The sequence below is a fragment of the Centruroides vittatus genome, unplaced genomic scaffold, assembly GCF_030686945.1.
Source record: "Centruroides vittatus isolate TY-2023 unplaced genomic scaffold, ASM3068694v2 contig_233, whole genome shotgun sequence".
Taxonomy (NCBI): Eukaryota; Metazoa; Arthropoda; class Arachnida; order Scorpiones; family Buthidae; genus Centruroides; species Centruroides vittatus.
This window is the reverse complement of record NW_027121459.1, coordinates 278,111-294,000: the sequence shown is the minus strand read 5'-3', so window position 1 is coordinate 294,000 and position 15,890 is coordinate 278,111. Positions and strand designations below refer to the sequence as shown.

The following is a 15,890-nucleotide window of genomic DNA, read 5'->3' as shown; positions in this document are numbered from 1 at the left end:
AAAAAAACATTCTAAATAGAATGAATGCTGTCAGTATGGAACTTACTTTATAATATCATGAGCTTACAAGATTTACATACATAATAAAAATAATTTACAAGTGCAAAATATACAAGATATGTGTATAACATACATTAAAACACACATTGAAACTTTGGCATACATAAAAATATAGTTTACTAGAAATTTAAATATATAAGTTTGCTTATTTACTGGCTCATAATATACAATATACATTTGGCAATTAAGTACAAGAACAATCTACTTACAAGGAGTATACTTGGTCATTTGGATAACAACTTGCTTCTGTGTGCAACCCAGATTTGCATCCAGGCCAGGTGCAAATTTTGCACCTTTTTAAATGTTTCCAACATTTCTATGAAGTGTTTAGCTATGTGAAAAACTTACATTGAATGACATTGAAAATTTTTGCAGTTTCCAAACTGAACTGCCAATGCTTATAGTTCATTTTCATAAAAAAATACATATATAAAACATTACACATTACATTTTGTATTGGAATATGCAAATTTCTCAATAGTTTTGCTTTGCTATTTAAATTAACCAAATAAATTAATAAAAGAAAATAAATAATACCTGAGAAATAATTTATGCACTACAAAATGACAGTAAGGAATGTCATAGCATAAACAATGTTTGCACATTACAATACACAACTTTATGAATAAAATGATGAATGGATAGTTTGATTTATCTTGCTTTAGTTCTCTAATTAGTTACAGCCTGCAAAACAGCCTAAAATACATTGTCTAATCCTGACCAAACCTAAAAACGTTTTAAACAATTTTAATCTCGTCAACCAATCTCAGAATGGAACATTCTGTGCTGTTCTATTTTGATATTCAAATATATTCTGTTCTTTGATAGCTTACAAATGGTGACTTTTATTAGCCTAAAACATTTCTAGATTACTGAATGGTTTTGGTGTCCTTAATAAGCAGATACATCAACCTTACATAATTTATTCCTTTTAAAATATAAATTGAAAATTCTGTAATCTTTCAATTCTTCTATTATTAGTGAGGTTGAGGCCGAAGTTTTAAACGTGAAAACGTGTATGTCGGATGTTCGGTGCCATTTTCCTGTAAGCCTAGAAGTTTGACAATGGCATTTGGAATGTCGAGTATGATTCCACTGATTTTCCAAACTCCATTGTCAAACTTCTAGGCTTACAGGAAGGCGGCGCTGGACATCCGACGTACACGTTTTTGCATTTAAAACTTCGGCATCAACCTCGCTATTTTCTAGTAGTAAAAACTTCTGAAATAAAAACAATAAACTGTTTAAAATTATTCTATGTATAGACAATTTTCCAGAATTAAAATTCAAAATGGTTACAATCAAAATTTTATCTTCATTAAACAAAAAGTCCTGATCTAAGTTAGTCATGAGAGAGAATGAGTTATTTTCATGTATTCGAAATTACAAATTGACTGACTAATTGATTGAATAACTGATCAATAAAACAATGTAATCATTCATGACTTCACCCACTGAGGTTTGAAGATGATGCCCCAACTCTTATAATTGATAAATTATGACAGAAGTTCTTGGAAATGGGGCTGAGTAGGTCATTACCTCATCCACTTTTTCCCTTTAAAAATCAAAGAAACCTAAAATTTAAGTCAGAAACTCAAGTATATAACTTGAAAAAACAAACAAACATATATGTTTTCTATAAAAAAAAAAAATAGTAATAGGAAAAAATATACGGATTGTTTCAGAGCATAATAAACAGATTAATCTACAGTGGTACCTTGGTATTCGAACATAATCCGTTCCAGAAAGAGGTTCGAGTACCAATATGTTCGAACTCCAAATCATTTTTTCCCATTACAAATAATGTAAAATAGATTAATGCATTCCAATCCCCAGTTGATTCGCTAGTATGTTTTTTATCATTTCTTTATTCTTTAAAATAGTCGATATCGTCGACTTAGCCATAGAATATTTGACAGCAAGATCCGAAACACGCACTCCATTTTCGTGTTTAGCAATGATTTCTTTTTTCAGTTCGATTGTGGTTCTCACTGTTTTCCTTTTCACTTGACCACTTTTACTTTTATTCTTCTTGGGACCCATGTTTAAGGGCTAATAAATCAAAAGGATGCTAATTCAAAAAATATAGCACAGCGTAAGTTAATGTGCATGCCAAACAATGACTGTCTCGTAAAGACCAACAACTGCCGTATTATCGGGCTAGCAAATGGCTATAGTAATATTAATAATTTAAGATAATTTGGTACTAGAGTTAGGCGTTAAGCACCATCTCTTGCTAAATTTAATAATTGGAATTTTAATTAAATAATTTAAATAAATTTAGGCCTAACTGGACTGTCTCGTAACTGACGCCGCCGCCGTGGCGGGCTTTCCCGTTCGAGTACCAAAATTTTGTTCGGGAACAGGGGCATTTTTTTTTCGAAATTTTTGGTCGAGTACCGATTTGTTCGAGCTCCGAAACGTTCGAGTACCGAGGTATGACTGTATTTTAATAACTCTCTAAAACAGTACTGACCCCTCGTCAAAAGTTTCTTCCATAGCCCTTGGAAGATAGGACTAGCGCTGATGAGGAGATCAGATGATGCTGTAACAATAGGTCTTGTTTTTTAAAGTAACTTTCTTTGTTTCTTTGCAAGGATGTTGCACAGTGGTGTGTGGAGGGAAAAGGTTGCTAGGAGAGTGCCAAGGAACTGAGGTTTTACCAGAGACCATGCTGTCTCTCCACAGGCTGAGTATGACTTTGGGTTGAATTCAGATTTCTATGGTGACAAACAGACCACATGGTGATCAGAAAAACCTTGAATTCTATGAGAAAAAAACTCTAAATCAGGATCAGGATTACATCTGTTTGGTCGCAATGTTTAATTGCTCTTAATAAATACAAGATGATAACATTCATGCATATTTTAAATTTCCTGTAAACTTATCTTAAATCAAAGAGATGTTCACAGTAAAATGTCACTCAATAAATCATACTTGTTCAATATTATTCAGTTTCAAGTAATTCATAATAAAAATATCATAATATAAATAAAAAGTATATAACAAACAGCTTAACAAAAAATACTTTAAAATATTTCGAATTAAATGAACAAGATTATAAATGCAATGTGTTGTAAATCTTAGTATTGTTTTGTCTCTGATAAATTGCAGTTACACAAAAAACAACAGTTATCTATATTGTCTTAACCTTTAATTTTTAATATTTTTTAAGAAGGTTTTAAAAAAATTGTTTAAAAAAAAATTTAATACTGAAATAAATATTTATATGTAGTTGAAGTGGTAAAATGATGACTAGAACAATGAAGATGAAATGAAGATTTGTCTGAGCTTGTTCATCCCCTGCAGTTACTTGATAAACTAACTAACTTTCAGCATTGAATAAACAAATTAATTAAGAACTTAATGCTGCTAATCACAATTGGCTTTTTTATCACAGAGAATACTTCGAATTATTCGATGCAGTGGAAACTTTGTCTTTCCATCACAGCTTCCCTTCCAGTCATCATAGTTTAGATCATAGGTCATTGCTCCACCAAAATCCATCTTCATTATCCAATGGGCCTAAAAAATACAGAGGAAATTTAAAAGTTGCACAAAATAGAGAAGTGGAATAGCTCAGAGCATGTTGTACTAGTCTACTGAGATAAAGTAGATGTACAGTACAACTCTCATTATATTTGTACATTAACATTGTGGCTTATAGACTGGTTTTGAAGCCTTTAAAAAAATAGTAATAGAGTGATGTTAGCTGTATCATTCTTTCTTTAAACTTAAAAATACGTAATGATAAGGCTGGCATAACCCGTAGGTCAGTAAATTTACAAGTTATGCTAGCTTCTGAGTAGGAGTATAAGCAACAGATTCTAGTGATACACACAAACCTACTACTATTACTACTAATGATACTAATTGATGATAATCTATTGATACATCTCTTTGCATTGTAGAAAAAACTTTACATGTAGAAAATATGAATCAGTGCAAAGACAATATCTGTACTTACATTATTATATATCAATAAATCTATCTACAGTGCAAGGAAAGTTTTTCCCTTTATATATGATACAAAATTATCAGTAATTTAATTATGTTTACTTAAACATTATAAAACTTTCAGATCATAATACCTTTGCTGAAACACTTTGATAATCATCGTAGCCAATCCAATTTAGATTTTTATAAGTGTAAGGAACTTGACTTTCTTTATCGAAAACACGAATTCCACCTTCTTTTAAAAAGTTACATACCTTAAATTAAAAATTTATATTGTATTATTTACTGAATAGTATGGATTGTTTATACATTACACTACTATAGTATGTGTTTAAATATAATTTAAAAATTTCAAATTCTTTACCTCGGGATATGTTAACTCTCCAAGACCAGTACCAACAGCTGGAGCATCGAAACCATGCATGTAAGGAACGGCTAATTTATAACTATGCGTATACGTTGGAATTCCCACTAATAATTTTGATCTCGGTAAGCCTTTCTCCAACCAATATTGTGCAGACCATGCCTACAGTATTACATACAACGTATGTATTGCACGAATGGAAAATAATCGTCAATATCAATAAATTGTATCAGTAAGTTACCGTGTTTAGAGTGGCAAAATAACCTCTCTCAATACTTCTTCTGAATAATGGACTATTATGACCAGTAAATGGCAAGTACTGGGAATAATCATGATAATCGTAAGACATTAGATTGACAAAATCGACATATCTGTTTTATAAACATAAAAATAAAAATTTTTGAAAAACTCTGTTTTATAAATGTAAAAATGAAAACTAATAAAATAACTACACATAACAAAAATGTTAAGGACACATGCTTACCTTGCTATCTTTGGTACATCATAGGAAACATCGATAATTGTTTTTGGAGCAGCTACAGCCACAGATAGTAGGTATTTGTGTCCACTGGCATAGTTAAATTCCTGTAATATGTGTTAAACACACAAACATATATGTATACTGTATATATAAAATTCACTATCATTATATCAACAACTAAAAGTAAGACGGCAAAATCATTTTTGGGACGACTGTCTCGGAGAGCATGAGCAACGCATGTGCAAATCTCGCACTTGCGCCTGTTTGTAGAAACAGTCTCGGCATTTCATATTTTCTTTTGACCCAGTTCCCGACTACCTACAAGTCTAGTTTATTTTGTGTGTGCATGATTTGAGCACCAAATACTCTGTGCCAAATTGCAACTCCTGACATGTACTCTTTCCTACCTCTAAGGTGTGCGGCCATTGACAGCAGTGCGATTTTAGAGATGAGACATAGTCTCATCAATAAACAGTAGTTGGAAGACAAATATTCATTTTCCAGAGTTTCTTCTTATTAATTCATTCAATGTCTTAAAAGAGTTTGTTGGATTTAAATGACAATTACTAGTCAGAAAGTATGCGGTATTATACATCAGGTAAATTTAATTAGTTAGACATATACAGTGGTGCCTCGTATAACGTACACCTTGAATAACGGACGCTGCGAACAACGGACTTTCTGTTTGGCCGTTAAGTGACTCGAGCAACGGACTGGCTGCAAACAATGGACTTTCCAGCATAATTAGTGACTGCTCCATGGGTGCGTTCTTTAATAGTGGTCGCTCTGCATCTCCGCTACTACAGGAGTGCGCTGCTGTTTGTAGGCATTTAGGAATGACAGTGAAAGAAAGAAAGATGGCAGCGCTCGCACTATCACACTATCGCACTACAGTATTGTGATGAAGGAATCTATAATTCTAAAATATGAGCTTTTAAAGGCAAAAGAAGGATCCCAATTGTAAAATTCAACCATAAAATGGATTATTTGTTGAAAGAGCATTCAAAATAGCCTCAAAAAAAATTAGAATGCCGGCTACCATTCGAAAAAAATTTGTAACGACACTTACATCACCTCGTGCGCTAACTGGCACTTTCACAATTTCTAAATTTTCATTCATAAAACCACATAATGGACCTGGAAACGAAACTATCTGAGCCATGGAGGACGCCATGTTGCTTTCTACTGTAAACTACTGCTACAAGCGGCCGTTTTTGCCGTTCGACGGCGTGCACTCCCACCGGAATTTAGGAACGCGTTCCGCGGGAATTTTTAAATGGATATCGCTCGCGCAGAGTTACGCGGAGGAATAAAAGAATGCACCCCGTTTTACACCAGATTTTATTTTTTAATGATACAGTACGGTTATTTGAAAATGCGCTTCGTATAACGGACGTTTCATTTAACGGACGTGCACCTGGAACGGATTAAGTACGTTATATGAGGCACCACTGTATTGAATTATATTTTATGTTAGAAAGATACATATACCTTTTCAATAATAAGAAACAATGTATTTTAAGTATATAGAGTTTTCATTAAAATGTCTTTCATTCTAAAATTTAAATTTAAAAGTTAATTAATAATTATTGTAATCAAGATCTTTAATTCTCTTATAATCAAATTTACAATGCCATGAAAAATATATAGATGATTGCAAGCCACACTTGGATGATTAAATTGGTACATAAATGTGAGGAAAGAAACAAAACATGGAATATCAGATATCAGTCTCTCTCTTATAATATCATTAAATGAAAGCAGGAATAAAATTCGATGCTTGATGAAGAATGTGATTCTAAATGCCAAAACTTAAGATTTGATATAGATCGTTCAAAGCTCTGCAAAGCATTGATTTTACATAGGAAGAAGCAAGGATTGTCACATGTGATTGATTCAAATTGTTGAAGTTTGCTCCTAATATTTTTAGGAATCATGATCCCTATTCTTTTAGGTTAGCTGCATTCAACTCCTTGGTCCAAAGAGCATACACACAAATAAGAGATCCAAGGCAAAAACAATGGGAATTTGACATTACTGTAAAACAAACAGTTATTCATGGTTACGATAAAAATATCACCAAAGGGCTCATCGTGTATCACACTACACATGGGCATAACAATTCTAGCTCCCAACGTGCTCCGGATACACACAAGGTAATAATGCTAATGATGCAATTTATACTTCTATATATAAAGATATATGCTACAACTACAACACCAATGGGGCCCTCAAAAGGAGCCCATCCATATTTAATTTAATTAGAAATGCCAAAAATCTGCCGACTTGGAAATATTTGCCAAGGGTATATGCCATCCTCTTATGAACAAGAGATCCAATGAAGAAGCAGAATACATAGGAGCCACATGACAGCACATTACCATCCATCTAAAGCAGGGGTTACCAAACTTTCTCAGTGGGCCACATAACCATTTTGTTCGATACAGTACAGTGAATACACAAAAAATAAAGACAACCAACATATTTCTTTATCAATACACAAATACGATGTCTGCAGCAAGCTCAGAATGGTTTTTCTTAGAATCTTCATTGCAGATACTTACACAAAAAGCACTCTGATATCCAAAGTCGCCAAATTTTTTATTTCACAGATTTTCCTAAAAATTACACTCTCAGATGCAAAAATCAGATTAGACTAATTTTGGCATTTTTACTTAAATTTATTTTAATTTTTCCTACATAGTAAGTTTATCTACAAACTACGATATTTCCCTATAAAGGATTATATTTTAACTCCTTGTGGCACAGTGTGGCAGCAGGCCATAGTTTGGTGACCCCTGATCTAAAGGAACACCGAGTAGACTATCAAAGTGCAATCAAAAAACTTTGAGTTCTATGGCTCGCATAACTAGCTCAGCTAAAATAGCAGAGAGAAGTGAGCCTGTAAGCACTCTCTGTTTCTGTAAATAAATATTACAATTATAACAAAAATAGTTACTTTCTGTACAAATAAAAGAGCATCTGTCAAGCTCAGTATTTGCGGCATGGAATGTTTTGAACGAATACTAGCCATTATATCTTTACTATTCAGACACACCACATAACTAACTAACACACAGTGTTTTAAATTCTTAATAATGAAAATAATATATTTTTATGAGGAATATATTTTGAGGTATTCTTAAATGAAATGTTTATTAAATATGGTTCTGTAAAATCTTGTACATGTTGTAAATACACTTTAATCAAATAATATGAAAATTTTTTTAAAATTTACCCGTAAGAACTTTACAAAATTAATTCTATCCATGGCAGGTGAACCACTCCAAGCAGGAAATTCCCAATCAATGTCAACACCATCAAAATGAAATCGATTCAATAACTTCAATATAGAATTGATAAACCTGTAAATTAAATAATAAATTAGCAAACTTCAGTTTAATATATATCAATTTGTATTGATATATATTAAACTATATTATATTGAATGTAATCGTAAACACTCAGAAATACTAATTAAAAAACTCATACTTAGTTCTATTATGTGAAGAAGATACAGCATTAGAAAACTCGCTCCCTCCACCAGCTGATAGCATCACTTTCAGCTTCGGATTCTTTCTTTTTAAAGAAACAGTCCATTCGTATCCTTTAATATCACTCGGTTTACTAGGAACTACACATGAATCAACAACGGAAGCAAATCCTATCAAAATGTGGGTGCACAGAGTAGGATCTATGTCACTTGGTAATAAACTATTGTTCTTCTCATTTTCCAAAACATAATAGCAAACTAATTTCTTTGAACTTTTGTGTGCTGCTTCTTTTGAACCTGAAATAATATATTAATTACAATTAGATTAAATTTAAATGAAAGGCGTATGCAATACTTTGTTTAATAATAATTATTTAATATTCTTTTTCCAATATGTTAGTGACAGTAAGGAATGATTAAACAATTAATTCAAGAAAAAAGATAAAGAAGAAAAGAGAACAAAGATATCAAAAAACAGTAGTGGAATTCTTGCTGACTGCAAATATAAAATAGATCACTAAATGAAATTCATATTTCGGCTTTATAAATTTACTAGCAGATGATCCCATGCGGCAGGATGGTCAAGCAGTCAAGGTGGCAGCCTGCTGCTTTGGGGGACCTGGGATCGAATCTGGACGGGTCGAAAAATCCCCAGGAATTTTTCAAGGGGTGGTCCATCTGGATATGTCGGGCCCTGTCCCTCAGTACCTGGTTACCCCATTGTGGGCCTGACTGAACTGATAATGGGCTTGCTAAAGTAGGCCCTCTTAGTGCCCACAAGGCAGAAAGAGTTAAAAAAAAAAAAAAATTAGACAAGCTTAGTGCTGCTCAGGCAAAAAATAACATCAAACATTAAGATTATTAGATTATTTTTGTACTTCTAACCCTTTTATTATATTACATTACTAGCAGGTAAGTCCGGCATTGCTCAGGCAAAAGTAACGATAGTGAAGATTAAGATTATTACATCATAGTGAACCTTACCCATTTTTACAGAATGCAAGAATTGGGTCCCCGGATCCCCTGTTTCCAGACTAATTAGAGAATTTTTAGATGGGTCTAAAAATATGCTCAAATTTCCTGCAAAAATGAAAAAAACTGCATCTGCATCTTGCACGTCGCTTTCCCTTAACAGTTCCATTGTTACGTAACACTTTCATTGTTGACATTTCCATTGTTACTGAATACTTCCATTGTTGATGGAAGTGTTTAGCCTTAATCCTGTCCCTCTCCTCTGTGGGGAAGAATTTCGAAAAATCCCTTCTTATTGTGCATTCTCGTGATGTACCCTGACTGTGTACCAAATTTCAACTTTCAACTCCTAACCATTTGGGCTCTGTGCTGATTATTATTATTATCAACTCGTCTCGATTATATACATAGATAGTATTTGATATTATTATCAACTCGTCTCGATTATATACATAGATAGTATTTGATTTATACAGTGGAACCTCGCTTAATGAGCACCTTGTGTAACAAATGTTTCACGTAACAAGTAAAATAAATTGTGAAAAACTAGCTCGCTTAACGAGTGGCCAAGAGAGGGGAAGTCCTGGATTTTGCACATGCTACATCAGTCTAAGTTTCACACTCGTTCTGCTAGCATCTTAGTGTCGCTTGTGATCACACATTTTTCCAAACTTATGTTCAGACATATTACATATAAACATCAACAACCATAGCTTGTTATATAATAAACACGCCAAACAATATGCCAAATTGTTGGGCTATGTAAAGGCTATAATTAAATACAGTATAATTTTCTTTGAATACACATTATACATAAAATATTTGAGTATTTTTTCGGCATCTAACGCATTATCATATTTTACATTCAATTATATGTTTCGCTTAAAGAGTGTTTCGCATTACGAGTAAGATTCTGGAACGATTTATACTCGTTAAGCAAGGTTCCACTGTACTTCAAAAGAATTTTAAAATTATAAAAAAAAGTTTTATATTTTTATATAACAAAAATCTGCATACTTAAATTAATTGAAAAATTTTTAACATTTAACATAATTATAAGTAATGCTATAAGTATGCATAAAAAATAATTTATCTTGTAACAGATATATGGACTGTAGAATTAGATAATCACTTATGACATTAATTGACAAATAAAATGCTTAGTCCTTCTCAAAGCATTTTAATTTTCACAATAAAAAAATGAAAAAAGTTGAACAGGATGTTTTTATCATCAATAAAAATGCAAAAACTTGCTTCAATTTCAATAGTTATTGATAAAATTTATTAAAATTTTATAATTTGTAGAACTTAAAAAATATGTAATGTCATATTTAAACAAATAACAAGAGCGTTTTGGAATTGGAGCTATTTTCTTAGGGAATATTATTTATCAAAATGTGAACTTAAGTTTCTTAGCTCTACAGTAAAACAATTTAAAGACCAACAACTGCCGAATTATCGGGCTAGCAAATGGCTATAGTAATATTAATAATTTAAGTTAATTTGGTACTAGAGTTAGGCGTTAGGCGCCATCTCTTGCTAAATTAATTAAATTTAGCAAGAGATTTAAATTTGCTAGCCCGATAATTCGGCAGTTGTTGGTCTTTATATATAACGGGTTAGTTGTTGTTTATTTATATGTATACGCCTTGCCGGCGTTTGCGATGGCCGGTTGAGTGCCTTTGGGAGGACGTGGGCAATTAATGTGTCCCCAGCCGGCATTGTAATAGCCATCGATGGTCGTACGGTAATCTTATATCAACTGAAAGGGGAGGATCGGACCGAAGGTCCGGGTAGCGTAACTGGTAACGTGTCTGCACGGATAGCAGAAGTTGCGGGTTCGAATCCCGCTTCGGGCCAATTCTTTTCTTCCAGTTAAGCCTAAATTTATTTAAATTATTTAATTAAAATTCTAATTATTAAATTTAGCAAGAGATGGCGCCTAATGCCTAACTCTAGTACCAAATTAATTTAAATTATTAATATTACTATAGCCATTTGCTAGCCCGATAATTCGGCAGTTGTTGGTGTTTATATATAACGGGTTAGTTGTTGTTTATTTATTTGTAAAACAATTTGTAATGTTAACTATAATGTAAAAAAACATTTACTAAATTAATCTTTCATATACAGTATGAATTGATTTTGAGTGATGGTTCATGTTGATAAAAACAAAATTCTACATAAATTTTTACTTCATCCTATTTAGTCCCAGATGACTGCCTAGATACTTATTCAATGATTTCAATTAACAAAACAATGTTAAATGTGTTTATGACATTGTGTATTTAATAAATAATATTTTAGGGAACTATTTCTGAATATACAATGCAAAGTTTTATTATACTCAATTAAATACATGATTTTATAAAAGTACAAGCAACCAGGGTATGAACCACAGCAAGTATCATTTAGTACTTGTATTGCTTAAAATCAGAAGATGAAAGAAAACAATTTGCTGATGGAAGACTCAAAATTGTGTTAACCTAATGATTTGCAGTACACAAATGCAAATCTACATGTATCAACCCCAAATAAAAGAACATACCTACATTACTAACCCACATAAATACATTAAAAACAGAACTGAAAATTTAATAAAACAGCGATGAAATTTAAAGTTCTATGATATGTAAATACAACAGAGTAGTGTGCCGATGAATGTATATTATTAAATGTTTATGCAAGTTGCTTAATCCTCTCAAGTAAACAAGCTATCAGAGAGGAGAAATTGCTATACACTAAGATAACTGCCCACCTTGCATCTAAATCTAATAATTTGTTATTAATTGAACATGATAAAATATGCATGTAATACTGTTCCACCATATTAATGGAGCTCAAATCTGACCATTTTTTAATAATTAAAAGATTCTCCCATCCCCATTCCCCAGTATTTTATTTTATGTAAAAGTTGTAAGATATCGCAATGAATCCCTAGCTTACGCAAATTAACTTGGATCTGAAAAATACGTCACAAATCAAGCCAACGCACTCCTGTAAGGTCAGTGTTAAAAAAACAAGATTGCCTGCTTCCAGTTTTAACTACATAATATTACACAAACTGATAAGAAAATATATATTTTACACATTAATAATTAACACTTATTCAGTACCTATCGAAAACACAGAAGATTATAAACCAAGCAGTTGCAAAGTGGAAATTTACTATAATAAACTTTTACATATTTAAACCATTAATGATTTTATAATAAAAAATACTAGACAATATGATGAACTCACTCATAAACTGAACAGCCCATCAATAAATCAAAACATCTTTCTTAATTTTGAAAATTTTCAGGCCTCTAGTGATCATCAGATACCCTTGATGGTGATGATAATGATCTTAGAAGCCTGAAAGTAGTCAAAATTGAAAAAAAATTCTTCATTTGGTATCCAAGAAAGAAGAAAAGTATATATTTTAAAGTCTATAGAGAAGTAAACTTGTTAATATTTAATGTTTAAAATGCAAACTCACCTGTTAAATGCAAAGGAAAAGAATAATTCTCCTCTCGAAGAATTCCTTTATATATTCCGTCGAATACTTTTCGAGACCTGTTGCGAATGTGACTTAAATCTAGAAATATGGTAATAATTATTTACAGATGCTTAATTTTTCTATAATTTGCAAAGTAGATAACGAACAAACCTTCGGAATCTTCGAGCTGGAGTGACGCAGAAAGCATGAGAAATGCATTAATGAAAGAGAGCAAAAGTTCTCTTCTGAAGAGATTCATTTAACCTGTGATAAAATATAAATCTTATATTGTTTAATGCTTAAACACAAGATAAACCGTAACAGTATTTATATGTAAAGTTATCAGAAAAACATAATACTTTATATTACGCAATGAATAAACTACGAAGTTAATAAATATAAATGTTTTTACATTGTATATTTAAGATTATGATAACAGTTATCATTTCTACATTCGTATCTATTGATAAACTCATTTTATGACATATTCTTCTGTCATCAATGCATACAAATGTAACAAAACCTATCCTTGACCTCATTACATTCTTAAAGTTGTAAAATTTTTGTATTCGATTGATAAAAATTGGTTAAAGTGAATTTTAGATAAACACGTACAGTACACTTTTATTACTCCGACCCTCAATAACGAACCACGTCTCAGGTGTGACTGCTCATCCACTTCCTTTTCCACAGAAGTGTTAGTAATATCACACATCCTGTTTTCCTGTTTAACTCGAGTTTCATTTCAGCATATAGTGTTATATCTGGTGCGCCTTCCTCCAAACACAATCGCTAACAAAGGTCGCTTCAATCGATGTCTAAGTGTGCACACTCGGTAATCCGGCACCCCTCCATGCAAATAATTGCCGGATTGGCAAATATCACAGATACAATGCATGTAAATAACCTTAAAGCAACTTATACTGAAACATTTAAATATGTAAAAAATAACTAAAATGTAATTTTAATAAATTTAGTAAATTCAAAATTTGAATACTTCATCTCTAAATACGTTCTGTAATTCACTCTTCATCATTAAGAAATTTCTTAATTATTAATAAAAATATGAAATTGTCATAATTTTGTCTGTACCGTCCGATCGCCGCCATGTTGATTCACATCTTATGGTCATAAATACGAATGAAAATACTCCTTATTCATTATTAATTACGATCACAACGATCATTATTTATACAAAATAGCCAAAAAGGTTACAATTATAATACGTGTAAACAGTAATAATAACTTAATCGGCACAGAAAGACGGATACAGGTAACTCGCTTAGGAAACAACATGGCGTCGAAAACACGATTCAGAACTCGATTGATTTAAAATAATGAAATTATAACGAACTAACTTTTCTTATACTCATACTACATTTTTATTTTAAAATGGGAATAAAATTGGTACTCGACGAACTTTTAAATAAACATACTTACCTAGTTTTAACCGATAAAACAAACGGAATAACTAGAAACTCGACTGATGTTTACATATCGTCGACAATGGGTTTACATTGTGTAAATACGCCACCTGCCGTTAAAAGATGGCAATCTCTTTTGATGCCGTTAAAAGATGGCGGCCATACTTAATTAAGGAAGATGCACACATGCGGCGCGACAAGGAAAAGCGGTGTCACAAACGCATCCTCGCCGCGCGTCAGCACAACCACATAAGCGGCAATTCTACTTACATTTTGGCGCATGCAATCAGTATTCAAGATGGCGAACGATGCCGACACTATCTTTATCCACGTGTTTACAAATTTTGTTTTGTACGGCTTCCTTTATTTAGCTAAAAGAATTTGTCGAAGATTTTGGATTAGAGATATTTTCTTGTATCGAAAAAGAACTGGTATACAAATTACGCTTATTCCTCGATTAAGATCTCTCGATAAAGAATACTATTTTGAGTAAGATTAGGTTGTTTTGTTCTTTGAATTAAATTATATATGATTATTTGTGTAGAATTTGTGTTAAATTTATTATCCTTTCCTCTTTATTCTGATGGTAGTTATCTCGGTTAACCGCGTCAAACTTTCCGCCATTAAAACACCACGTGGTTGTATTTTCTCACGCGACTATCAAACGAACTGTACTAATATAACTGGAAAAACTTAAGAATAACAGTTAACTCAATATTCAATGGGAGCATTTTTTATGCAGCGAAAGTGTAGCGAAATGACGTCACGAGCAGCGTTAGCCATTTAGAAACGGGTTTCAGATAGCTGTAAAACGCTTCTCGAGCGCTACATAAAAAAACGCGCCCAATCATAACACCAGACACGTGGAATTTCTTCAATTTTATCAACATATTGATAAAACCTTTTATAACCGATACATTTTCGTTGTTTTCATCTTTCATTTCAAGAAATAATACAATCTCCGCCAAAAACAGAAGCTCTTCCGGACTTTGTAGCAGGACAACCAACGAACTTCTGTGTAATAAAAAAGATCTTCGAATTCGGATTCTAAATCTTTAAGGAACGAAGTAAATTGGCAATGGTTAAGTACTCTAGTTAACTGTCTTTGTAACTGTTTTAAGTACTTTGTCCATTTTTAATAATTTTAAACAGAGAACTCGTTGGTGAATAAGACAATGGAAAACCATGATTTTCGGTTTATCTGGATACTCGGCTTGTAATTTTCTCGTCAGTTGTGACACAAATCGTTTAGTTTCGCCTTCCACCAACTTAGCGCCATCAGTTGTTACAGAAACAAGCTTATCAAGAAGAAGCTTACATTTTTCTAAAATGCTCCATACGGCATTAAAAATATCTTCACCATTTGTTGTTCCGTGAAGAGGGATAATTTCCAACAATTTTTTGATAATCCTCATGTTATCGCGACCACGTAAAAAAGACAACCTGTGCAACATCTCTTGCCACCGTGCTTTCATCAATCGCATTTCAAAAGCGTTGGACTTTGGTAGATACTTCCTGTAGTTCTGAACTGACGTAATCTGCCGTTTCCGTAATTCTGTCTGCCACCGTATTTCTTGATAATGAGATATCTCGAAATGCCTGTACATGTTTTTCTGGACAGACAAATTCGGCAACTTTTATCATAAATTCCTTGATTA

The 15,890-nt window shown here is 32.4% G+C and overlaps 1 protein-coding gene across 4 annotated transcripts; it reads right to left on the bottom strand.

The window, feature by feature from the left end:
* Positions 1–2,573: 2,573 nt before the first annotated feature.
* Positions 2,574–14,313, bottom strand: LOC136971148 (chitotriosidase-1-like). Of its 4 annotated transcripts, XM_067265631.1 has the most exons (11): positions 14,249–14,313; positions 12,980–13,072; positions 12,809–12,907; positions 8,355–8,652; positions 8,101–8,227; positions 4,866–4,966; positions 4,623–4,752; positions 4,382–4,543; positions 4,152–4,271; positions 3,441–3,585; positions 2,574–2,826 (listed from the first exon to the last, which is right to left on the bottom strand). In XM_067265631.1, coding segments are annotated over exons 2-11 (1,272 nt in total). In that variant the 5' UTR covers positions 13,068–13,072; positions 14,249–14,313; the 3' UTR covers positions 2,574–2,824. The 4 variants fall into 4 exon arrangements, with proteins under 4 accessions (XP_067121732.1, XP_067121733.1, XP_067121730.1 ...); XM_067265632.1 differs by lacking the exon at positions 3,441–3,585; XM_067265629.1 differs by lacking the exon at positions 2,574–2,826 and having other exon boundaries at positions 3,280–3,585.
* Between the last annotated feature and the right edge of the window lie 1,577 nt (positions 14,314–15,890).

What these genes read in the sequence shown, in the direction of transcription:
- LOC136971148 (XM_067265629.1), bottom strand. Translation starts at nt 13,067, where the DNA reads ATGAATCTCTTCAGAAGAGAACTTTTGCTCTCTTTCATTAATGCATTT. An exon ending in TCTTCACATAATAGAACTAA is followed by an intron (nt 8,228 to 8,354) that starts GTATGAGTTTTT and finishes TTTAATTTACAG; the next exon opens with GTTTATCAATTCTATATTGA. An exon ending in ATTTTGCCACTCTAAACACG is followed by an intron (nt 4,544 to 4,622) that starts GTAACTTACTGA and finishes GTAATACTGTAG; the next exon opens with GCATGGTCTGCACAATATTG.